Genomic DNA, 26,564 nt, shown 5'->3' with positions numbered 1-26,564 from the left:
ATTGAAGATGATCCTCTCTAAGGTTTTCTCATCTTTTTAAAAATCTGATAACATCTCATATTTTCTAAATTCACTGAAGAATCAAGAAATAAGCCAGATGGCCCTGTGCCTCCCAAGTAGGTTAGAGCATTGGAGTACCTCGTCTCAGGACTTTGCTCCATGCTAAAGTACGATTGGTTCTAGACCAACAACCTTTGAGAGATACTTATTATCATTGTTTATTATTTAGTAGAGGGAAAGTTCTTGAGGTAGAAAGATTGATGTCAGCAGGATAATGGTATCTAGCAGAAAGAAGAGATTAGAAATATGAACTTAAATCAGACAAAAGATGCCTGCGTAGGAGCAAAGTATTCCTAAATTTCATTGGTTGTGAGGGTGCTGTTTACTATGATATAACAGTTAATCAAGAAAAGATTGTTATACTTGATAGTCTCTAAAAATAAAAGATTAGATATCTATATAGAAAATCTATGAAATAAAACTTAGGTGTTTTATTTTATAATGGAAGAAACTTCTTATGCACTTTGTGTTGCAAAATGTCTGGTGTGATTAGTTAATAAATTAACTGTTAATCTATGCAGGGTTTATATTTCTTCTTCTTTTTTTAAAAAGATTTTATTTATCTACCCAGCAGACAGAGATCACAAGTAGGTACAGAGGCAGAGGGGGAAGCAGGCTCCCTGCTGAGTGGAGAGCCTGATTCGGGGATGTGGGGCTTGATCCCAGGACTCTGAGATAATGACCTGAGCCGAAGGCAGAGGCTTTAACCAATTGAGCCACCCAGGCACCCCTATGTTTCTTTATATAAAAACAGATTTGGCCTATTTTGTTTATGTAGCTCATGATTCTGTCATCTTTTTCTAGACCGGAATTTGATTTGAGCTTTTTATTTTCTTTTAAATACCAGATTTGGACTTCCAGATTCTAGACGCCATGGTGAAAGTATATGTCTGTCTCCGTGTAACACACTGGCAGCAGTAACAGATGATTTTGGCAGAGTAATTTTATTGGATGTGGCTAGAGGAATTGCGATACGCATGTGGAAAGGTACTTCCTCATAAAAATCCAGAAAAAAAATGTTAATTTGCTTTTTTACCCAAGTAGTTGAGCAGTATTATCATCCGTTAGTTTCTGGTGGACAGTATTGCTTAATTTGTTATGTTTATGCTGTCTTCTTTTTTTTTTTTTTTTTAGCATGAACTCATTTCAGTAGCGCTTGATCGTAGTCCAATTGATCCACCCTTTAAGTTTGACCAACTTATAGGCACTTTTAATCTCTTCCTTGTATACTTTTTAGTTCTCACTGTCATTGTCAAATTCCTGAAATCAGTTTCTTGCCCCTGTTACATTCATTCTACTTCATAAGGTCATGTTTAAGTCAGATGTTCTCTTCAAATCTAGAATACTAAATCTTTCAAACTAAAGATGGCAAAACCCACCTTTGCTGACACGATGTCCATATCCATATGCTTGGGTTAATTTCTTAAGTTTCTTGGTCAGGAGTTGTAGTTAGCTGCTAATAAAAGACCCGTGTTCAGGAGTGATACGAGATGCCCACGACATCCTCAGGAGCCCAGTTCCACTTCTTGAGCTTCCCCACTCAGAGTTATTTCATGGTTCACATGGCTGCTGGAGCTTCAGCCTTTGTATCTGCATTCCAGGAAGGCGGAAAGGAAGAGGAGGAACTATCAACTGAGCCTGTTCACTGTGAAGATGATTTCCTGTCAAGCTTTTTCTGCAGTGCATTAGCCAGGACTTAGTCACATAGTCATACCTATCTATAAGGGAGACTTGTAAATATCTAGGCACACTGTCCACCTGAAAAAGATAGCATCTCTTTGACCAAGGAAGAGGGAAGAATGCATATTTTGGAATCATCTGGAGTAGTAACATGTCAGCACAGACAGACTACTAGTTAGAAACCACAGTAATCATGCAGTCTGGTCTGTACTGAGCCGTGTGAGGAGTAATGGATTTGAGGACATTAAGTTACTCTGGACGGACAGAGAACACTGTCACCTTCTTCCAGAGAATTCCTGCAGTGTTTACCTGTTACATGTTTAAGTGTCTGTAGAAACAGGTTTGAAGGCTGCAGATACATCATTTCTCCTCAGTGTTTGTCTTCTGAAATAACATGAAGGTTATTTCAGCAAGACTTTTCCAGAATATAGAGGACATAGTTACACGAGTTACATCTGGGCCAGATCCACTATAGCGATCTTATTGCTGGCACTGCTGCTTTTCCTTCTGTAGCGGGTGCAGTTTTCCCCCACACTCGGACGAGAAGGGTCAGTTGCCTGTGGAAGGGGCGCCCCTGAGATGCAGGACAGTGTCAGCTACTTCTCTCTCGTATGGGCTGGGGCTTCCTGCCGCCACCTCACACCGTATTCTCCCTGTCTGCATGGCACCGAGGGACGTGAAAAGCAGGGAATCAAGTTGATCTTTCTCTTACATTTTAATTGGACTTTTATTTAAAATCTAAACCTGATAATACCCCTGGATTTTTTAAAGGGAGAGAATTTTTTTAAAGAGAAGGAGCAACGAGCATGGCGTTGTGGAAGGGTACTCGTGATGCTGTAATGATCTCTGGGTTTTTTTGTTTGGTTGTTTTGGTGTTTTTTTAAGAATAAGAAGTGATCAGAAGCAAATATAACAAAATGCTAAGATTTAATAAGACTTGGTGATGGATTCTATATTTATTATAATTATTATCTTTTTCTGTTTAAGATACTTCATACTAAAAAGATAATGTATTTTTGTAGCTTTTCTTAACCCCTCGCTAAAATACCCCAGAGTCCTTCAGAAGGCTGCAGTTGCCCCTAGGCTAACTAATTAGCTTCCCTTTTCCTCGGTCTGTAAGGGTATCGAGATGCACAGATCGGTTGGATCCAAATCATAGAGGACCTCCACGAAAGAGTACCAGAAAAGGCAGATCTTTCCCCTTTTGGAAATACTCAGGGTCCAAGCCGAGTAGCTCAGTTCCTTGTGATCTATGCACCAAGAAGAGGAATCTTAGAAGTGTGGAGCACACAGCAGGGACCTAGAGTGGGAGCCTTCAACGTGGGAAAGCACTGCAGGTAAGCGGCAAACCCTGGCATTTTCCTGGTTACGAAAAGGAATGCTTTTATTATAGTCTTTATTAAAGCTACTTATTAGGTTGCGAGTTGTTTGAGAATTGCAGTGTTACTATGGTTTTCCCTCCAAGCGCCTGCTATATGATTAAGGATTAAGTATTTAATAACAAAAAATCTTACTGAAAAGGCCATGATACACTACCGAATTTACTAAAGTTCCTGTGGTGCTGCCATTTATCCCCAGCCCTTACGTATGCTGTGGAGGCTCAGAAGGAGAGATTCCTTCCGATTCCTGCGCTGGTGATGTGAAGTGAGGTGCAGCCTTTCTTTGCCGTTGCTACATAGTCCTTTGATTTTCAGCCCGTTTTATCAAGGCAGAGCTCTGCCAGTCAGGATCCGTTTTACGTATGCTTTTGGTATCAGTTAGTGTTTATTTGCCTTATTAGTGCTCCTGAGTTGGTAATAATGTAGGGTCCCTCGCTATCATGAAAGAACTTTTGGCATTTTTCCTTTTGTCTAATATTCTTACCATACTGGTTTGCCATTTCTCAGGCTTCTGTATCCTGGCTATAAAATAATGGGCTTAAATAATGTTACCAGTCAGAGTTGGCAGCCGCAGACTTACCAGATCTGCCTTGTTGATCCGGTGTCTGGAAGTGTGAAAACAGTCAGTGTTCCTTTCCATTTAGCACTGAGGTAAGATTCATCCGGGGTCCCTCTGCTAACTTTTCCATCCCTTGTTTGGCTCTTTGTTTTGTAGTTACCATTTGGTTGTGGTTTTTTTCTCATTAGACAGTTATCTTTAAAGTTAAATAGGAAGAATATGAAGGAAAAGTGTTGGAGTGTGTCAGACTTAGAAGGAAAGCGATTTACATTCTGTAAGAATTTGTTGTATTTATTGTTTTAGCGACAAGAAGTGTGAGCGAGCCAAGGACATGCACCTAGTCAAGAAGCTGGCCGCCCTGCTGAAAACAAGACCTCCCCACCTCGGTGTGTGTCCTGCAGCAAATAATAATGCATACTCTTGGGTCCATTTTCTCAATTAGTAGCGTATTCTAAATGCAGCAATCAAAATATTTGCATTCATTTGTGAGCTGTTGAAACTCCTCAAAGTAAGATGAGGTCCAAGTAATCATGTATATTTGTTATTGGAATTGCTCTGTAAATAAGTAGGCATGCCCTCTGGGCGATATTAAAATTTGTAACAAGAAAACAATACTGTGAGAGAAACCGGAAGTCCTTTAGCTGACTGATAGCCACCAGTAAGTGCATTCTTCTTTCAGAGTCAAATTTCCCTTGTAATAAAAATGAAAAATTTACCTCAGTTCATTTTCTCTTTGTAGATTTGGTTGAAACACAAATGAAGGAACTAATTCTTGATATTAAGTACCCTGCAACCAAGAAACAAGTGAGTATGTATAATATATGAACTTTCCTGCTGGGTAGCTAGGACATATTTCTCTTATGAAAGCCTTTAGTTTCCTTTTTCCCTCCAAACATGACAGGCTAACCTCTTTTCTGTTTTTTTATTCATGCCTTTTTTATATTCCCATATGGAAGCTCCCATTGTCTCTCTTTCTCCTTCCCTCCTTTTTTTTTTTTTAATTAAGTAACATTACCTTACACACATGTGCATGTTTGAAACACACACACACACACACACACACGATACATACCATATACTCAGGTAATAATCATGAACACATCTGTGGGACCGCCCACCTTAGGACACAGAATGTTACCAAGAACTCTGAAGAGCCCTCCTAGTCCCTCCTCAGGCCCCTTCTCCCCTTCTTAAGTAACGAGCGTTCAGAATTTTGTGTTTCTCTCTCTTTTGCTGTTAATAGTTATATTATTTCTGTATGGCTCTGATAAAACGTCGATGCATTTTCTGCCTTTTAAAACTTGACATCACTGGAGTCCGGCTCGTGTCTCCTCGCCGGAACTTGACTCCTTCAGCTGTTTCTTCGAGGTGTCCCCGTTGACGCGTGTGGCTGCCGTGGACCCTGCTGTGTCTTCTGTTACTCTTGACTCACTCTGCTCCTACCAGTGGGCATTTAGGTTGTTTCCAGGCTTTGCTCTCCCCAGGGGTACCGTGCTTATCCTTGTACGTAGGGCACTGCACATCTTTATGTTCGGGAATTGTAGCGCACTGGGCTTCTCTGGCTGTACCAGCTGTTGAAAGGCTGCTTCTCAGAATCCTGGCACTAGTTTATGTTCCCGCTCCTACCACGGAAGGGGCCTGTTGCTCCCACAGCCACAGCGTCCCATAGTATTGCCAGACTGGTTGCCTTTTGCCAGGTTTGCGGTTCTGATACAGCAGCTCGCTGTGATTTCCTTGGCTCGCCCCCTCTTCTCCAAACCCCTCCTAATGCTGCTCACCTTCTCACTCTGTAAATTCTTAGGCACTTCAGACCCTGTGGATACCTCTGAATTCTTACTCTTTTAAGTCAGAACTGGACAGCTAGTGGTTACTTGTTCTGTTCTCTCACTATTTCCGGTACCTGGATCCTCGCTCACCAGTTTTTTCCTTTTTACCTCCTTTAAGCTCTTTCAGGTAGGGACCTCACCAAAGACGTCAGTTTCATAATCCACAACAACTAAAATAATGTTAAATATGTGGAAGAATTTCAGGAATGCTGATTAATTTTTATTCCTTTTTATTTTACTGTGGCAGTCATTTTTAAAAATACTTTTGTTTTATTATAGAACAGGCAAGTCCCTGTAACTTTTTTTTTTTTTTTTTAAAGAGAAGAAGGGTGAGGAAGGGCGGAAGGAGAGGGAGAGACGATCTTAAGCAGGCTCAGTGCCCAGTGCATAGCCTGGCAAGGGGCTCGATCTCACAACCTTGAGATCGTGACCTGAGCTGAAATCAAGAGTCAGACACTTAACTGACTGAGCCACCCAGGTACCCACGTCCCTGTGACTTTTGGTCAAGTTTTCCATTCCACTAACAGGGCTAATTGGTTCTCATTTTTCTCAGGGCGAAGTCTCAGTTATGAGAGATGACATTCCCGTGACAAGGCGGGCATCCAAGAAAGGTAGTTTAGAGAACCTGTAGTGGAAAGGGAGGGTTATAACCCAAACCAGGCCTCCCGTTTTGATACCATCTTCTTCTTCTCTTACATCATGAAACAACAAAATTGGGAACGTTGAGCATACTACAAATTGTCTTCTTGACCTTTAAATAATTATTATACTTCTCAATTGTATGTGAAACTAAGAATTTTATAAAAAATGCTGGAAAAGCTAGTAGTGGGTATTGTGTATTATTTTCAACACTAAAGGAAAAAACAGTAGTTTAGGCTCGGAAGAGTGACTAAGTTCAAGCCAGCTGCTAGCTAGTGTAATGGTAGACAGAACAGAAATAATTACATTTTGCTGGGTATTTGCCTTTTTGAGTCACTTTCTTTGTATCCACCATGTATGTAGTTGCCTCATCATGGGCTTGACCATGCTCTTGACCACGCTCTTGAGCCACTCTCGGAGCCGATTTCTTACTCACACCACCCCCCCACACACACACACACACAGAGGTGGTTGTGTTACAGTCTTTACCTCATGCTACATTCTCCAGCCTACTTTTGAAATTATTTACTCTCATCAATAAAAAGTGAGTTTAATGGGGTAATACGGAAGGATAAGTATGAACTTTAACTGCTCTGTCTATCCATTGGTGATTCTCATGGTTGCTTCTTTAGGCATAAAGAGAGATTTTGGAACTGGTAGTGAAGTCTTGTTAAGTATCTTCTGAGGGACGGACAGGAAGAGGAAGTTGGGGTGAGGTCGGGAACATAGATAGACCTTGCAGGGCCTGTACTTTCACCAGCCATGCTCAAATGCAGTCTTTAAGTGGTAATTAAGTTGTTGTTAGCTTTCATCATTGACACAACAGTAACAGCTCTGCTTTTCATTTATGCTGGGAGTATAAACTTACACTCTTCCTGTTGGTGACTAATTTTGTCATGGTCCCTGTTTCATCTTTGCCATTCTGTTAAATGCCAGTTTCCTTGTGGTTGTTTCATTCTGAGTCTGGACTTTTTGCCATTCCACCATAAGGGGCATGAGATGAAATTGATTGCATAAGACATGTGATGCAACTCTCCTTCTCGGGTGTGTACGTTATTAAAACATCTTAACGATGGAGCTTCTCTTGGAAATTTGGGGTAGTGAAGGTGTTGGCATAAATACAAAATTTAAAAAACAAAATCCGTGCCCTCTGATTGCTCAATATCTTTCTTCTAGGCTTTGGAGAGCATTTTGGCAAGTGAACGATTACCATTTTCCTGCCTTAGAAACATCACTCAGACTCTAATGGATACTTTAAAAAATCAAGGTAATGGGGTTTGTACTGATTAGAGGTTCTGGTCTGCAGATTTTATAATTTGGATTACGAAAGCTATTCCTGTTTATGATATCATCATGTTACTTCAGTGTGGAAATACTGTAAGAAATAAGGAAACTTATTTCATGCCTTTTGTATTTGGAGACTCTTTTATCCCCTGTTTGGTGTATGAAGCTGATCTCCAGCTGAGCATTCTCTGAATATGTTGTTTCTTTCTAGAAATATTTCTCTTTAAAGTATTTCTACTGTCAGTAAAGAGACCAGTATAGGATGCTGAGAAGTGGTCATTCGCTACAGTTGTACATGTGTGAAAGGCAGAAGCATGAAGATTTTCTTGCTTTCACTGTCCTTTATTTAACTTTACGGGAGGAGAGCTGTTTCTGTAGATGAATCATTCTTTAAATATTTTTGTTTTGACTGAGATAATGATTTTTTAAAAAGTACGCTTTACGAATTAATGTTCTGTTAGCGTATGCCGAAAATCTGCATTTTCTCCTCCACTTCCCTCATGTAAGTAAGGACTTCCAAAATTGGATGATGAGTAAATTTATACCCATAGCTGATTGTTTTTTACTGTTCAAAATTTGTCTTGAAAAGAATTACATCTCTAACTCTGGGATTTTAACTCCATGCTCTATCTGGCTGACCCAGCAAAATTCGATTTATTCTGAATACCTAACATGTATTAAATAGTAGTGTGTATACTGGGTATATACCCTAAAGATACAGATGTGATGCTCCCAAGGGGAACGTGCACCCATATGTTTATAGCAAAAATGTCCACAATAGCCAAACTATGGAAAGAACCTAGATGTCCATCAACAGATGAATGGATAAAGAAGATGTGGTATATATACACAATGGAATACTATGCAGCCATCAAAAGAAATGAAATCTTGCCATTTGTGACGACGTGGATGGAACAGAGGGTATCATGCTTAGCAAAATAAGTCGATCAGAGAAAGACAATTATCATATGATCTCCCTGATATGAGGAAGTGGAGATGCAATGTGGGGGTTTGGGGGGTAGGAAAAGAAAAAATGAAAGAAGATGGGATGGGGAGGGAGACAAACCACAGGAGACTCAATCTCCCAAAACAGGCTGAGGGTTGCTGGGGGGAGGGGAGTCAGGAGAGGGGGGTGGGGTGATGGACATTGGGGAGGGTATGTGCTATGGGGAGTGCTGTGAAATGTGTAAACCTGGTGATTCACAGAACTGTACCCCGGGGATAAAAATACATTATATGTTTATTAAAAAATTAAAATATTATTTAAAAAATTGTAGTGTGTAATGTGTACACTTCATCTAGCTGTGACTTTTTGCTTGTCATGTTAATTATATAAAGCCAGCTTTATATTTATATTTAAGCCAACTTAAAAGTAGTTTAATAAATAGATATAGTATCCCCTTTTAAGACTTTAGGCATCCTAACGTTGAGATTTTTTTTCCAACATGTATTTGAAGCTGACTTTTAGAAAATTGTGAATTTCTTTAGTATATACAACTTGTTAGAAATCCCTCTTTTAAAAACGGTAGTGTGCTTATAAAGTTCCCCATCCCTCAGGACTTTACCAAAATCTCGAAGTTTACTGAATCAGAATTTATCTTGCACTGGGCTGAGATTAAGTCAAATATAACTATTGGAATTTTATAAAATCATCACCAGTTTCAAGTTCTACCCAAAATTGAGATTCCTAAAGATTTTACCTACTGAATATGCTAAGTTTTATTGTAGCTATACCAATTCTTGGAGGTAAATAAAGACCCTGCCTTTTAAAAGAATAGTTGTTTTACATTAGATGGGAGATACTAAAATTATCATGCGGGAATGTATTATATAGAGAGTATTTCTTTCTCTCTCTCTCTCTTTTTTTTTTTTTTTAAAGCCCGATTGATGGAGAATGTTAAGTAGAATTGTACTTTGGTCTCTTTGCCAGCCTTCCTTGAGGATAAAACTGTTACAGTCCAGAGTTCATGCTTGAATTGTGGTATCTTTGTCCACCACGATAACAAGAACCAGGCAGCTTTCTGTTCATCTGTCCTCTGTCTGTGAGCGGAATAGGCAGCGTATGAGTTAAGGGGTGAGGGAGAATATTTTCAAAGCTGTTTTCAGATCATTTTTTAAAAATTTGAATATTAGACTAAGATAGCTCTTTTTTCTTTTTTTCTCCCCACCCTCCAACTACTAGTGTGCCTTATTACACTTAAAAATTGGGACATTTTTCCATGATGGAAAAATTATCTTTGTCCTAGTAATCTGTGATAGCTTAAGTATCTCAGTATTTAATAGACTAGCACCTCAGAGAAGTACAAAATACTGTGAATGTTAATGAAAGAAAGACCTTTTTATGAATCTATTAAATATATCTCTATAATGTATTTTTTTCTTCCACCTTTCAGAGCTTGAATCTGTTGACGAAGGATTGCTACAGTTTTGTGCCAATAAACTGAAGTTACTCCATCTTTATGAGTCTGTCAGTCAGTTAAATTCCGTTGATTTTCATTCAGATACACCCTTCTCGGATAATGTAAGTAATTCTATTCCTCATTATACGAAATATTCTATTTTTAATTTTTAATTTTTTTTTTAAGATTTTATTTATTTGACAGGGAGAGACACAGCAAGAGCGGGAACACAAGCAGGGGAGTGGGAGAGGGAGAAGCAGGCTCCCCGCTGAGTAGGGAGCCTGATGTGGGGCTCGATCCCAGGACCCCAGGATTGTAACTTGAGCCAAAGACAGACGCTTTAAGGACTGAGCTGCCCAGGCGCCCCTATTTTTAATTTTTTAACTGCTAGTAAAGAAGTAGATAATTGAGAATTTTTATGAAGGGTAAAGATGTTTTTTTGTTAAAGACCTCCTGCTGGCTCTCCGTGCCTTAGTACTAAACTTACAGTATTTATGCTAAGATATTGCAGTTTATTGTTAATCCATTCTTACTATCCTAGAAGCATTTGGTTTCTCTCAACTCACTTTCTAAGGTTGCTTCTCACAACATAACTGGACAAGATTTGCCAATTGAAATATATTCAGTTTACTGAAGTAGCAAAACTTTTTTTTTTTTTTTAAGATTTATTTATTTATTTATTTATCAGAGAGAGGGGGAGAGAGCGAGCACAGGCAGACAGAATGGCAGGCAGAGGGAGAAGCAGGCTCCCTGCTGAGCAAGAAGCCCGATGTGGGACTCGATCCCAGGACACTGGGATCATGACCTGAGCTGAAGGCAGCTGCTTAACCAACTGAGCCACACAGGCGTCCCCTGAAGTAGCAAAACTTTAAAGGAAAAAAAAAAAAGATTTTGCCAAACAGAAGACACTGGTTTTTCTGCGGTGCCATTGAGAACAAACTCAGAGCTTGTTCTCTTGTCTGCTACATAATTAAATACTTTTAAAAAGTTCTGTCTTACGTGAAAGTGTTTAATTCTAGGAAATGTTCTATGTTGTCATTCTGTAAAACATTTAAAAAATGGCAGTGCCTTGTAATCTTCCTTACAGGGCAGTATTGCTCGTTTCTAGGCATGTATGCAAAATTCTTACTTTTCATACAGAGAAATAGTTTCCATAATAGAGAATAGAGAGAAAGGTGGTCCTCTCGTTCCCCTGATTACCATGTGACTGTGGACAGGTTACTTGCCTTGGGGTGCATGTCTTCCATTTACCTAAAGGAAAATTATTATGTAAATGATTTTAGTGATTTGTCAAGTCACTAATAATACTTATAAAAAAATTACCTGGTGTGTATCTGAAACTTAATAGAAGTTTACCTTAGACAACTTTTATTTTAAATATACATATGTGAATAAAAATTTTTAAACAGAAAATTCTCTCTGTATTGGAAACCACTTACACATTCTAACATATTTTTTATCCTTGGGATTATAGGTGCATTTCATAAAGCATTTTAACAGTCTTCCTAACATTCTGCGATTGCCATTATAAGTAACAAAGCCATTTTTCAGGATCTTTGTGTTTTTCGTTCTGCTTCAGCAATAGTATGAAATCATATCAAACAATAAGAAGGTTCAGGTGGACTAAATTATTTCTGCAGAATTGCCTAGATATTTCATAGATTCTTTTTCATAAGATCCAAACTTTCCTACCTCACCAAAGAAAGTTAAGTACGCGTCATTAGTAATCCCCTATGGAATTCATTTCCACTTGATAGCCCCAGTACCATAGGGAAAGATAAAAGAAAAATTACAGAATTTAAAATATCAGTTAGCTGATTGTTCTTTATTATTTTTTAACCTTTAAAACACTTTGTAAGAATTGATATTTTGCTGTGACATTATTTAGATCATTCAAAAAAAAAGGTACAGTCAATTTCTAGGCTGAATGGCTAATCTTGTGCATATAAAACAAATTCAAGTCTGGAATCATTTTTGTTGCTGTGGAACATAGTTCATACAAGCTCATATATAAATTCAGTATAGCATTGAACTGTTGGTGTGTGTTCATGGCATTCTGCAAGTTTACTACTTGTTTGTAGAAAACAGCATTAAATAAGTAAATGAAAGCTGTATTCTTAAACAAGAGTAGTTTTATCATGTAGAGGGGTGGAGGGGTAGTTTTGCTTGCTATGGTGAATTTGTGGTCTTTAAATATATATCTGTGTGTGTGTGTGTGTGTATGTGTATCCCTAATTTAGAAAAATATTAGTAATATCAGGAGAGATTTTTGCACGTAAGCTCTGTAAAAATAGTTTGAAAGGTTGGCAAGATATATCTGTAACTTTTCCATCTCTGGATCCCTGAGAGCCACACAGAGGAGATGTTATATATGTAGATACAGTGAAGCTTGGTTTCCAGTATTTTTTAATTTTACTGTGTTTATGCTGCTCAGTACATACTCCGTTTCAAATAGGCCTTTAGTTTACTTAGAATCACAAGAGTTGCAGCTAATACTCTTACAGGTTTTTTTTTCTGATTCTAAATAACAGCTGTAGTAAAATTCAAACATTTTAAAGAGTATAGGGTATTCTCAAGAAATTGTATAAAAATGGTACTCTCAGTAATAAATAGTTTCAAGATTAGTTCAAATTACTTAACGTCAAATTCATGAAATTGTGGTAAGATTTTAAGCAGAGTACATTATAGCTACCACGTTAATTAACAAGTCATCATTTGTGTACAGTTTTGCATTTCACTTCAGATACGACGGGGTTGACTCCTGTGGCGGAGTCCTAGGAAGATACGGTGTATCCAAACTCTTTTTTTCCCCCCTATTTTTTTAAGGACTTGGCTGTGTTACTGAGGCTCGATGAAAAAGAACTGCTTAAGCTCCTGGCATTACTAGAGAAGTACAAAGAGGAAAAAACCAGGACTGCTACAGTCCGATTTTCTGATGATAAGGATGGTGTGTTACCCGTGAAAACATTCCTGGAATATTTAGAGTGTGAGAAAGATGTGGTCAACGTAAAGAAGATAAGTGAAGAGGAGTATGTGGCTTTAGGTGGGTGGAAAGATGAACTGCTCTGTGAATTCTGCCTCTTCTGGAGGAGAGCCTGCCTGGCAGGAGTTGATAGCATCTCAAAGGTTCAGTATGTTTTAAAATTAAGCTAAGAAATTCAGGTATATTTTTCAATGAACAAAGGATACTCTGGATATGTAGGGTCTATGTCATAAAGGTTTTATTGGCTAATGCATAGACTAAAGGGACAGTGTTAGACATGTAACGATTTGCCTTCTGCCTTGAAATCAGCCGTTAATTTAATTTCTTTTCTCTTGTGCTGGTTTGCTTCTCTGGGGATCTAGATTGCAATTCAGGAAGAATGTTAGTCCAAATGGTAGCCATTGGTTAATGCATTTTGCTTTTGTTTTACTAGGCAGTTTCTTTTTTTGGAAGTGTTTGCATGGAGAAAGCTCTACCGAGGACATGTGTCACACTCTGGAGTCAGCCGGACTGAGCCCTCAGCTGTTGTTGGTAAGCCACCTTCTTACCGCACCTTCTCTTCCTGCTCGTGGCATCCAGAAGGGTCAGTCCTTTTTTTTTTTTTTTTTTTCTTTAAACCATCGTCCAAAGCATATCATAGAACATAGATGAAAACCTTTCAACAGTGATCAAAGAAATTTATAATCACCATATTTAATTGAATTATATTATTTTATTTTTCTAATTCCCTGTAAATGGTAGCAGGTGTGTTCCATGGTTGGCCTAAAATAATAATTTCGAATCTGACAGGTATGCATGCATTTGTAGTGGATTGTGGTCATCAGTGAAATTGATCATATTTGAAGTAAAAAAATCTTAGAGAACAAAATCAACTTCCCTTAGAGCAGTACAGGATTATAATCGAACATTCGCAGACTTTGAATATAGGTTAGGTTTTAGTCTCTGTGCTATAACAAATATAAAAGAAAAGAATCATTTAGTAGAAAACGACAACACTAAATGTTTGCCCTTTGGCACAGGATGCGGGGTGTGGTGGGGAGGGGTGACCCTGCCCTCCTCCCCTCTCTCCTCTTTAACCCCTCACATGCAAACGTAAACTCTCTTCCACATCCTCACTAACATCTGACACTTTGGCCAGGATCTGGGCAATCTCCTTTAGGAGCTTGTTGACTGTGTTCATGTATGGTTTTAACTGAACATTTACATCCTTTAAAAACAGATTCCATTCTCTGTAACTTTGCAGTGTGTATGTCAGGAAGTAAGGCAGTTAAAGGTATGCATAGGTTGGTTGTACGTGGATGTTCATAAGTGGCTTTATTCGTAATAGCCCCAAACTGCAAACTACACAAATGTGGTTCGGTAGATGAATGGTTAAACGAACCGGTGGTTCTTTACCACGTACGTCCTTACCTTTTCCTCTACAATAAAATTCAACGATTGATTCACATAATAACTTGAATGAACCGCAAGGAAAATACGCTGAGTGGAAATATGCCCACCTTGGAAAGATATGTGCTTGCCTGATTCCATTTTTGTATAACGGTGATGAAATAGCACCGTTACAGAGATAGAGAAGAGGTTAGTGTTGGCGAGGGGTTAGGGATGAGTACGGGGAGGGATGCGTGTGGCTGAGAAAGGGCCGCACAGAGCAGTCTCTTGCTGGTGTATAGCAAGAGACTATACATCACCAAGTCTGGTGATGTTTTTGAAAACATCAAATGGTGATGTTTTTGAAAAGCTATACATTTGATAGAATTGCATGTACACACCTATCTATGGGTGTATGCATTATTGGTGAAATTTGAATAAGCTTTGGATTTTGCCAATGTTAACTTCTTGGTTATGATATTTTGTAAGATGCCACCATTAGGGGGAAGGGTGCATGGGACTTTGTTGTGCATTTCTTTATCCCCTAGTGAATCTATAACTATTTTAAAGTAAAAATTTAAAAAGAGAGCAGCTAAGTATTTATTATCCAAATTTGAGATGCTTAAATAAGTTGAGTACAGAATACTTCTTATTTTTAAATTGTGTTTAATCAGTATCAAATGTCTGCATTAAATCCGGAGTTCAAGAAACATTGGGAAAAAATGAACCTCAGATCTTACCTCAAGCCATATATAAAGATTAACTCAAAATGGAAAATAAATATAAGACATAAGACTACAGAACTTACAGAAGAAAACAAGGAGAAAGCTTGGTTCGGGCAAAGATTTTGTAGGGCACAGAAAGTGCAAACAAAAAACATATTGATCAATTGCACGTTATCAAAATTCAGAACTTCTGTGTTTTAGAACTGTTAAGAAACTAAAAGGCAAACCTCCCTTTTAAAACTTATATTTGATAAATGAATTGAATCCACATTAAGAAAGAATTCATAGGACTCAATAAGACAACAAAGAATACAATAAGGAAAGTGAAAGATCTGAACTGCCACGTCACCAAAAAATATACTTACCCGTGGCAAATGCTCACATGAAAAGTGGTCACATCTTTTACTGTTGGGGAAATGCCAGATAAAACCACAGGCGTCTCTTTCTCAAGAGGATGACCAAAACGAAGATGACTGATGGCACCAAGTGTTGATGAAGATTTGGAATAATCAGAACTCTCAGCGTGGCTAAGGAAATGCCAACAAATACAACAGCTTTGGAAAACTGTCCAGAAGTTTCTTATACTGTTGAACAGCGATTTACCATAAAATCCAGCAGTCTCACTCCTAGGTATTAATCTAAGAGGAATGAAAACATATGTTCATAACGATTTGAAATAAAATGTTAGCAGCATCTTTATTCAGAATAGTCCAAAGGGCAAACAACCCGATATCCACCAACAGATAAGTGGTAAGTTATGGTACGTCCATATAGTGGGGAAAACAGTTAAGAAGAGATACACAGTACAACTGTGAAATAAAGAAATGAATCTCAAAAGCATTATACTAAGTGAAAAGATCCAGAAACAAGACTGCCTACTGTATGATTTTAATTATATGAAATAGAGTGACAGAGAAGAGGGGTGTTTGCTAGAGGATGAAGGTGGGCATTGGGGATTGCGCACAGGAAGCACAAGGGAACTTTGGGGGATGAAGATGTGCTTTACTAGGTTTATGGTGTTGGCCACCCAAACTGAAATTAATGAACTTTATTGTATATATGTATATATTGTAATGTAATAAAGTGCTCTCTAGAAAATCTATCTTAAATCCATAAAGCTGTGGTCTGTAAGTATATTTATTATTGTGCTATAGAACTTATAAAATAGGTTGTAATTTTAAGTTCTTTTTAAAAATCATCTAACTCTGAGAGACTGTATTTCACTTATTCCAAATGATTGGTCGCTTTTTCTTTGCTTTCCTCAGATGAGTATTTTATAGTTAGGTTAAAGTATTCTTTCAATAGCTGAATGCTTTCAAGCAGTCATGTAAATTTTTAAAATCCTACCATCGAGTATAGAGAAATAGGCATTTTCACTGAAAGCATGTAATTAATAGCTACGAATGGGAAGGGAAGGGAAAACTTCTTCAAAAAACCCCAAAAAACAAAGCTCAAGAATTAAAGTAAGAAATTGAATGTACAATAAGACTGGCTTGTAAAAAAGCCTGCTTGGTCATTGTGGTCACATTGATCAGAGGAAATAGCTAACACATTCAGCCTGTGAATATGCCGCCTGGCCTTAGGAAGATCAAGAGCAGGGGGTTCGTGTACCTGTGTAGTAAGTGTGCGTCTCGCTTACAGCCTGCTCATTCCCGAAGCAGTTAGTGCCAGGGCCAAAATACTAACAAGTGACATTTTTCTAAGTTATTAACTTACAGTTTTTTTTAAAAAAGAATAAATGTCTATTTTATTACATTAAAAGAGTGATAGACTTTTAGGAGTCAGGCATATAAAAGTCATGGAGAAAAGGTGTTAGGTCTTTCAACAAAATATATAAAATGAATTATTAGTGTTATAAAGGCATTTGAAATGCTAACTCTTTTTTTCTGAACTATTTTATATGGTAATTTTATTGAAATTATGTTTGTAAAGAAATTTGCTACTTATAATTTAGGTTTTGTGTGTTTGTGTCTTTCTTTTTTTTTTAGGTTGTGTGTATTGTTAAATTTGGAAATACTTCTAGTGTACAATGCCTACCGATTTTTCTATAAAACTTACACTTGATTTAATCAGTATTTTACTATATTAGTGTAATTCACGACAACAGCCTGATAGTTTTTTAGATGTTTAAATGTTTAAAACTATAATTTAATGTTTAAAACTGTAATTACTCTCACTAGAATTTTATCAAGTTTTAATTCTGTATACTAAAACAGACCTAATTTTTAGGAAAGACTAGAAAATAAGGCTCATTCAAAAAACTGATAAAGTAAGTTTCTTTTAAGTAGAGACAGGGCTAACAGATGGCTTCTTCACGTTCTATCTGCCAGCATTTCTGCTGAGGGAAGGATTAAAACATCTGGGATGTTAATATTACAGGAGGAGGATACTTAGCAAAAAGTAAAGTTCATTAGGCATTAGAAGCTTCTACCCAGAACCCATGGGATTTTTCTCTTTCATTTTTAGGTACAGGTTTTTACCAAGTCTTGGATACCGCTCGACTTATAAAAGAGGAATTAACCAACTTTCCTCTCAAGGTTTCTCTTATTAAAAATCTAATACTCAGATACCATCTGGTAATATGTCAGTATGTGACATTTATATTTGAAACAATATAGTTTACATTTATAATATGAATATCCACATTATAAATAATATGTGACATTCTTTGCTGTGATGTATTGAAAGGATATTTTGTATTTACTAGTTGTAGAGATTGTTACCTTCAGTATACTTTTCTTTGTTTTGTGTGTCTATGCGTATATGTGGTATCTTAGCTCTATATTCTCCTCTTTATTTTTCTCCTTTTACCTTAATTTTTCCTAAAAATTAAAAAAATCTATTGCTTATAAGTGATTCTAAAATTATGTCATCTTGTTCTTATAGTTCCCATGGCAGCCTGTATTGCATTCTGACTTTTTACATGCTTTTTAAAGCATAACTGATTGGATTTTTAAAGTTAATAAAAAACAAGAGGAACACCCGCTGGGTTATAAGCAAAGATTACCTTGCTGCATGAGAGTTAGAACAGGGCTGACCTAGAGAGAGATAGAATGAAAGTTAAACAGAACAGGGTTTTTTGTTTTAGAATTTGCTAAATAAGGGTGGTGATGGGGGGGATGGTTAGTTGGAGAGAAAAATAAGAGTTTATAGGATGACCGCGAATTCAGGCCATGGCATTCAATTCGTCTAACCCTTTGGGTTGTCCATCTTTTTGAGCGTTTTGAAACTTTGTAGCTGCTGAAAAGATGAATCAAGCTTTGAAAGATACTAAACCTGGGGCGCCTGGGTGGCTCAGTGGGTTAAAGCCTCTGCCTTCACTCAGGTCATTGTCTCAGGGTCCTGGGATCAAGTCCCGCATTGGCCTCTCTGCTCAGTGGGGAGCCTGCTTCCTCCTCTCTCTGCCGGCTTCTCTATTTGTGATCTCTGTCTGTCAAATAAATAAAGTCTTAAAAAAAAAAAAAAAGAATAGGATTTAAAAAAAAAAAGAAAGAAAGAAAGAAAGACACTAAACCCGTAAGTGTGTTTAGAAACCTGGAATGCTTGTAAATACCCCTGGGGCATATATTTTTTGCCTAAAATTAATCAGAGTGAGCCCAAAAGGTAAGTCCTCCTGCTCCCCCTCATTTCCTTTTGGCTTGCTTTCGTAGCACATATGTGCCCAAAACACTGAGAGTAATTTCCAGTTGATTCTGGAGTGTCTTAGTTGCCTATACAGGCAACTCATTTTTGTAGCCTGCCTGTGAGCAGCTGTGCTGTGTGAGGTAGAGGGAATAGCCTTGATAAGTGGATAAAGTCAGTCAAAACTTGGGGGACTACACAGGGTGTTTGTGTGGCAGGTGGAAAGCACATGGTATAACATGAGCCCAGTTTTATAAAAGCCCCATGTTGCTCCGTAATGCTCTCTGTATAGCTGCACTTAGGAAGCTGCCAGGGGCTTGGAACCTAGTCTGCTCTCGGTAGCCACCAGCCTTTGTTGTTGCTAGCGTCGGCATTCTCTTAGGAATGTGCAGGCAAATATGAAAGCACATACGTGGTTGTAAAAAAAAAAAAATAGGTTTCTGGATAGAATGAGGTAGAAAGGAGGCTGACATAGGGAGAGAGGTAAGAGGGTTAAACAGAAAAGGGAGAAATAAACTCCTTTTTGATGTGTGTATATTGTTTGTACAAATTATATGTACAGTCTACCCACATGTACAGTTTTTTAAAGAGGAAAAAAAACATGCATATTAGGATCAGGCAGATCTTGGTTCAGACTTCATTCCTGATTCACTAGCTCTATGGTGCTGGGTAAGTTACTTCTCTTCATCGTTTATAAAATCTGGGAGACTGTCCCTGCCATGGGATTGTCGGAATTGGACAGAGTGATGCCCGGCAAGTACTTCTGTCTCCTGGCCCTTTGGGGGTTCTCCCAGTTTTCCTTCACACACGACTTCAACTTCCTACTCTCTTTCGCTTTTGAAAAGTATTTATACTACTATATTTAAACGGGTGGTCAACTTTTTATTTTCAAGCGTTTGTTTTTGTTTTTAACGTAAAGGTTCCTGCAGAGTTAAAGGTAACCCAGGCCTTGCACAAACACCAGTACTGACAAGTGCGGTGCCATGCCACTGAACTTCTCATTATCCCAGAATTATCCATGTGCAAATTTTGTACATCTTAACATATTTCAATTCTAAGTAGATAGGCTGGTTCATAGGCATCTTAAATGTTGACTTAAATGTTTTTGCTTATAAAATCTGTCTCTCTTGACTTATTAGTGATTTAAAAACTAGAATCTGATAGCTGTATTTACCCGTTCAGCACTGCCGCGTTCACAGTACCTTGTGGCCAGCTGGGTGCCTTCTTGCCAGTCTACGGCGATCTGTGCTAACTCGGTAGTAGTAACCTTTCTGGTACTTTGCTCCCTAATCAAGGCTCAGCCTGGAAAGCAGAGCTTAATTAACCCAAAGTAGAGACGGAAACGGTGGAAGTTACATATCTGACCGATACAAAGAATCTCTCCAGTGGACAGGGTACCTTGTTGAGTCTCTCATGAGAGGCGATGTAGTGAGCAGCCCCTCGTTTCTCAGCCTGAAGGACTGAATCGCTCATGTACACGTCTGTGCTCTCTTGAAAAGTGCCACATTTTATTTTTTTTATTACTGAAAATTATTTAAATTTGATTTCAGTCTCTGCTCCTGAGTGTGTGGCTTTCTAAGGAAAAAGATATTTTGGATAAGCCGCAGTCTGTGTGCTGTCTCCACACGATGCTGTCCCTTCTGAGCAAGATGAAAGGTAAAAGGCTGGGGGCTGCTGCAGGTGCATGGGCCTTGAGGTGTAGACGCTGCTCTTGGGAATGACCTGAGCTGAAAGCAGATGCTTAACTCACTGAGCCACCCAGGGGCCCCATGGATTTAATTTCTAATTCAGAAATGTACCAGTCTATCACAGGGGAATTCAGTTTCAACTCTATGTTTAGTGTTAAAGGTCGAACAGAAAGAATCAACAAGCTCAGGCTTTCTTTCTTAACTTTCTCTTTTTGCCCATAGTGGCCATCGATGAGACCTGGGATTCCCAGTCTGTGTCCCCGTGGTGGCAACAGATGCGCACGGCTTGTATTCAGTCTGAGAACAACGGAGCTGCTCTGTTGTCTGCACACGTTGGCCATTCCATTGCTGCACAGATCTCGAACAGTATGACTGAGAAAAAAGTAAGTCGGCGGGTGGGGGGTTGTACCTGGTCTTGGAAAGGTTAGATCTCTGCCTGTCCAGTCTCCTTAGGGGCTGGTTGTCCCTGTCTGGGCTACAGTGTCTTTGATGTTAGGAACATCTAGAGTTTGAAATGTGTGTCCAGCAGATTCTCATTTGTCTTTCTGGGAGGGAGGGGTGCTGCCCTTAACTTGTTTGTTCAGATGACATGCATACTGAATTTTGCTGTCACCTCGTACTTTCATCTTGCGGGGAAAAGTATGGCAATCAGAGGGCAGAGGTCTGGCTCTCAGCCAGCAGCTGGTGATGTGTGGTGAGTCCCTTAAACATGAGTCTCCTGCTTCAGGTTCTTCATCTAAAGGAGGTCAGGGTTAGACTGCATTATATCTGAGGTTTGTTATAGCTCTGGAGCTCTACAATTGTATTTATCACCCTCCCCCTTTTTATAAACAGAAGTTGTTTTGGCCTGGGGTGTTGAATGACTTGAATAAAAGTTTCCTATTGACCTTTTGCTTTGTGGTTTTTTCCTCGTCTTTTTAAAGACTCGGGTTTATTTTTTTAAAAAAAACAAACATCTCTTGTATCTCATGGTAGATCAAATTTTTTCTGGGGAATGTTGATTTAGTTGTAGGAGTCAGTTAAATAAGCCTGTAGAGATTCACTTAACATTGTCAGTCTCAGTATCATATGCTAAATTTAATATTACTGGCCTAAGATGCTTATGATAATGGAGAGAGAAGGAATTTGAGACTCCTATTGTATGTCGGAGAGTGCCTTCTGAAGAGCGAACACTATCCTGGTACTAACAGAAAAGCCCATGGCCCTTGTTGGGTATGGATGGCCCTGAGAACTCGTTACTGCCCATTGCATGAATCAGGGGCCTTCCTGGGGGTCTTACTGTGACTGTCCAGACTCTGTCACTGTTTCCCCGAGTCTCCAGTCTCCTCCTGTTACTCATGTTCCATCCTGCCCAGTAGTAATACTCGTGAACCAGCATCTGCCTGTTGCTTCGGGACGTAGCCTCACTGTCCATCAGCTTTCGGGTTCAGAGCTCATTCAAGTGCGTGCTGATCCAGAGTCTTTGCCAGAGTATCACCAGGGCATTTTTTGTTAGTTTTCCCAAACAGTGTCGGGTGCTGATTCTGAGGCCCTCACCGATTCCTGGGAGGCCCTTTCTCTTGACATGGAATACTGGAAGCTCCTGCTGAAACAGCTGGAAGACTGCCTCATCCTTCAGACTCTGCTTCACAGCAAAGCAAACACGCCAGCCTCCAAAGTGTCATCGCTGCAGGCTGAGCCACTCCCGAGGCTGTCTGTCAGAAAGTTACTGGAAGGAGGAAAGGGTAAGCTGGGGTCGATGGAAGCATTGCACCTGCAGATCTGTGTGTTCGTGCTGTGGACCTTTCTAGGGCTTTTGTAGAAATGATTGCAAGGATAGGGAAAGGGAAACACATTTAGATTTAAAAAATTAAAAATAACCCACCATGTATTTCTTCTCAGTTAATCTCCTCAAAGTCTGATTCGGTCAGTTCCCTGCTCAGGAATCCCCACTCCTTCCCCTGCCTTAGAGAATTAGTCACGGTTCTCAAAGAGTGCTCAGAGGACCTCGAGAGCCCACCCTTTTCCAACTTCATGTCTCTGTGAGGCTGGGTTTTCCTCCTGTACTTCAGCCAGAGCAACAGATCCTAACAGATGGCATGCAGAAGCTGATCGGAGAATCCAGATGTAAGCTAGATAGTGGAAGAGGCTTTGCAAAGGTTGTAGTGTTGCTCCTCTCCCAAAATGTCTTTTCTTGCTTTGGGAACTATATTTTCATAAAATGTTATTAATATGTAATAGGTTTATTACTTAATATTTAAAAATGAATTAATAAAAGCATTTTAGAATTTTCTCAATTTTAATTTCTAAGACCAGGAATTTGAATCAATATAACCCATAAGCTAAAGTTCTCTGGGATTGTCAGTAATTTTTAAGAGTTTAAGGAGATTCTGAGACTTAAGAAATTCGAGAACTTTTGGAACAAATAGAAACTGATTCTCTAAGAACCCCTGGTTTGAATCTAACCCGTTTTTCCATTTCTTGCTTGTTGCTTGATTGTGGCTCATATGAAGCATCTGTATGATTCCCCAGCTCTGGGTCTGAGCCTGTCCCCTTCCCTCCCTGACCTGTCCCATTCTGGATTCTAAATTGTACTTACTCCTCTTCCAAGGCCCCGCTCAAATGCTTACTCCTAACTGCTCATGATCCACTAGCTACCAGTTTTCTCTTCTCCCTCCTGATTTCCACAGGACCTTATGCCTCTTTGTGATTTATCATTTTCTACTCTTCTAGAGCCATTGGGTTCTTGTGCTTATATCCTGCAGGACCAGAAATATTGTAAATTTTTAGTTGTCTTGGTGTACTTTCTTTTTACCAGCAGCTCTGTCAGGCATTTGATACTGGAATGTCTGTATTCCTGGATTCATAAATACCCATGTATTTATAGATTTTGATTTAGTTAACCTGTCTTCTTATCCTTTATAAGTTTGTAAGCTTCAGCCTGAGAGGCAAGGTCTTAGGTGTGGCACACAATTAGTGGCCTCCACAGTTGTTCTCAAGGAACATAGACTATGGATGACATCCTGACACTTGTCTTCTGCCTTGTCCCGGTTTGCCAGCATAACCTAGAAGGAGCTTATACACTTGTTTGGAGCTCTAGTTTGTGACTGCCACCCAGGGGGACCCCTCCAGATCGCCTGACTCTGGTGGCCACTGGAGTTTATGCTTCTGGTCCAACGGAACTGTATATATTTGCTTACTTTTAAAAGCTGATGCCTGACAGGGTACCTGGCAGTGTAGTTGGTTCAGCATCCAAACTTTGGTTTCGGCTCAGGTTGTGATCTCAGGGTCATGAGATTGAGCCCCACTTTGGGCTCTATGCTCAGTGTAGAGTCTGCTTGAGATTCTGTCTCCCTCTCCCCCTGCCCTTCTCACTTGTGCACATGTGCTTTCTCTCACTCTCTCTTAAATAAATAAGTTAAAAAAAAAATTTGATGCTTGAGGTTCAAGGTGTGAATGTAGGTGAATGTAGGTGTGAAGATCCTCTCTTCTGGGGCACTGGCTGGTCTTGGCACATCCTCAGCTACTGTGAGCTGTTAAATATCTACTAGATTGCTTGGCTAAGCACAGAGGTTTGAGAGACAATCAAGAACTGAGGCACGATTGAGCAAGGCCATTCCTTCAAGACTGGAAGAGGTCGTTCCATCTACTGTGTAGAAAGCAACATGAAGACTCATGCAAAAGGAAGAAATAGAGAAATATGTTCCAAGTGCAAGAACAAGATAAAACTTCAGGGGAAAAAAGACTTAATCAAATGAGAGAAGTCATTTACCTGATAAAAAGTCCAAAGTTATGGTCATAAAAATGCTAACCAAACTGAGGAGAAGGATGCATGAACCCAGTGATAACTTCGAGATGGAAAATAAATAGACATCACAGAGCTGAAGAATACAATAACCGAACTCACTACATGCTAGAGGGTTTCAGCCACAGACTAGGTGAAGCAGAAGAAAGGACAAGTGAACCCAAAGACAGGGCAGTAGAATTCACCCAATCAGATGATTACAGACATTGTAACAATAGAGAAGTTGTTATTTCTAAGCATGTGGTAATCACAATGCAAAAGCCTGTTCATAAATACACAAAAGATAGAGAAAGGGCTATAAGCAAACCACTAAAGAAAGTTATCAAACCACGGAGGAAGGGAGCAAGAAAAGAATAAAGGGGGACACCTGGGTGGCTCAGTGGGTTAAAGCCTCTGCCTTCAGCTCAGGTCATGATCCCAGGGTCCTAAGATCGAGCCCCGCGAAAGCCTGCTTCCCCCCTTCCCTCTCTCTCTGCCTGCCTCTCTGCCTGCTTGTGATCTCTGTCTGTCAAATAAATAAATAAAATCTTTAAAAAAAAAAAAAAAAGAATAAAGGAACAGAGAACTATTAAAGCAGCCAGAGAACAACTTGGCAACAAGCAACCCAGGAATTACTTTAATTATAAATGTGCTAAATTCTCCAATCAAAAGACGGAAGGTGGCCGAATGGGTGAAAAAAAACAAGACCCATAGGGCACCTGGGTGGCTCAGTGGGTTAAGCCTCTGCTTTCGGCTCAGGTCATGATCTCAGAGCCCTGGGATCGAGCCCCACATCGGGCTCCTTGCTCAGCGGGGAGCCTGCTTCCCCATCTCTCTCTGCTTGCCTCTCTGCCTACTTGTGATCTTGATCTCTCTCTCTCTGTCAAATAAATAAATAAAATTAAACAAAAACAAAAACAAAAAACAAGACCCATATATATGCCACCTCGAGACTCACTTTAGATAAGTGGACATACAGATGTTGAAAGTGAAGGGATGAGAAAAGATACTCCATGCAAATGGAATTTTTTTTTTAAGTTTAATTAATTTGTTTTTTTTGTTTTTGTTTTTTTTTAAAAAGGGTTGTGAAAAATTGTAAGTTGTAAACTCTACCCTCCATGCTGCCACCTGCTGATAGGGTAGGACCATCATTGTGATATTAACCTGAGCAGTGTGAGCAAGGGCTTGATTCTGGAATGGAAATTACCAAATGATCCGGAAGTCAAACATAAGAAATTGGAATACCCAGCACACTGCTGTCATTTGTTATCACTGATAAGTGTGATTTTACTGTGAAGCATTCTTTCTTTGCGTGGAAAGGTTTATATTTGATCAAAATAGGAAGAAGAGGTTTTGGTAATTAGAGAACAATGTATCATTTGTTTTAGGTAAAAACAGGACTTGAGTGTTTTTCAGTTTCCATGTCTACATTTTTGGCCTATGTCAGTGACTGAAACATGGGAAAGCATCATATTTCTTAGAGGTGACTAAACTTTGCCTATAAATATTCCATGCAGGCAAGTTATTTGGCTATTAAAAGTAACATGTTGCCTAAACAGGTATCATGCTAATCAGTCTGTTTCACTTATATGTAAATGAAAGTGCTTTAAGGGCACCTGGGGGGCTCAGTCAGTTAAGTATCTGCCTTCGGCTCAGGTCATGATCCCAGGGTTCTTGGGATCAAGCCACTTGTTGGGTTCCCTGCTCAGTGGGGCACTTGCTTCTCCCTCTGCCCTTCCCCCTGCTGTGCTCTCTCTCCATCTCTCTCTCTCTCTCTCTCAATAAAACCTTCTTTAAAAAAAAAAAAAAAAAAGATAATGTTTTGAAGATGTATTCATCTCTTCCTCTGTGTCTGGCGAAGTATGATATTTTGAATTTGTGGACATAGAAGCTACATGGTATACAGACGAGTGTATGCATTTATATTTATCTAATATAAGAGTATATACGTATTAGATTATTATATAATTCTATATATAATATATATATTAGAGCATGGAGATGCCCTTAGACAGCAGATAATGCATTTGCCCTTGCCGTCTTTGCTGAACACTGTGAATTTTCATTTTCTTCGCACTGTAGGTGGCATTGCAGACAGTGTAGCCAAGTGGATATTTAAACAGGACTTCAGCCCTGAAGTGCTAAAACTGGCTAGTAAGGAAAGAGATGCCGAAAACCCAGATGAACCCAAAGAAGGCATTAACAGAGGTTTACTTGAAGCGGCAGAGGTGGAGATGACCCTAGGAGCCATACCAGGTAGTCCATAAATACGGAGAAATATGCGGCCCAGAGTGGAGGTGGCTGAGTCTTTGTTAAGGAAAGAATAACCTGTCACTCTCTTGTGGCTTTCAGACTTGCTGCATTTAGCCTATAAGCAGTTTCCATGCAGCCTTGAGCTGGACGTGCTGCACGCCCACTGCTGTTGGGAGTACGTCGTTCAGTGGAATAAAGACCCGGAGGTAAGGTTCTCGCCACTTCTTTCCTGTTAATTCTGTCGTCGTGCTCATGCTGTACATATGTGGGACTGTTTAGTTCAGTGACGTACTGGACTTTCCCCGCCTGGGATGCCGCTGTACTAGGAGCTGTGCTA

The 26,564-nt window shown here is 39.3% G+C and overlaps 1 protein-coding gene across 4 annotated transcripts in view; it reads left to right on the top strand.

Moving 5' to 3' along the window:
* The window catches only part of RAB3GAP2 (RAB3 GTPase activating non-catalytic protein subunit 2), a 95,964-nt gene that overhangs the window by 52,250 nt on the left and 17,150 nt on the right, over window positions 1–26,564 (top strand). For 3 of the 4 annotated variants that reach the window (XM_004751455.3, XM_004751456.3, XM_045081165.1), the window contains exons 13-26: window positions 908–1,047; window positions 2,861–3,077; window positions 3,627–3,770; window positions 3,982–4,064; window positions 4,418–4,482; window positions 7,320–7,410; window positions 9,821–9,948; window positions 12,653–12,869; window positions 13,243–13,340; window positions 20,074–20,179; window positions 20,434–20,594; window positions 21,707–21,935; window positions 26,057–26,230; window positions 26,327–26,433. In XM_004751455.3, coding sequence (XP_004751512.1) covers window positions 908–1,047; window positions 2,861–3,077; window positions 3,627–3,770; window positions 3,982–4,064; window positions 4,418–4,482; window positions 7,320–7,410; window positions 9,821–9,948; window positions 12,653–12,869; window positions 13,243–13,340; window positions 20,074–20,179; window positions 20,434–20,594; window positions 21,707–21,935; window positions 26,057–26,230; window positions 26,327–26,433 — 1,960 coding nt within the window. The remainder of the gene's footprint in view (window positions 1–907; window positions 1,048–2,860; window positions 3,078–3,626; window positions 3,771–3,981; window positions 4,065–4,417; window positions 4,483–7,319; window positions 7,411–9,820; window positions 9,949–12,652; window positions 12,870–13,242; window positions 13,341–20,073; window positions 20,180–20,433; window positions 20,595–21,706; window positions 21,936–26,056; window positions 26,231–26,326; window positions 26,434–26,564) is intronic. The other variant, XM_045081164.1, reaches the window with a different exon arrangement.

Source organism: Mustela putorius, unplaced genomic scaffold (genome assembly GCF_011764305.1).
Source record: "Mustela putorius furo isolate JIRA1106 unplaced genomic scaffold, ASM1176430v1.1 tig00000508_pilon_pilon_pilon, whole genome shotgun sequence".
Taxonomy (NCBI): domain Eukaryota; kingdom Metazoa; phylum Chordata; class Mammalia; order Carnivora; family Mustelidae; genus Mustela; species Mustela putorius.
The sequence above is the reverse complement of the archived record's forward strand: the minus strand, read 5'-3'. Positions and strand labels throughout refer to the sequence as shown.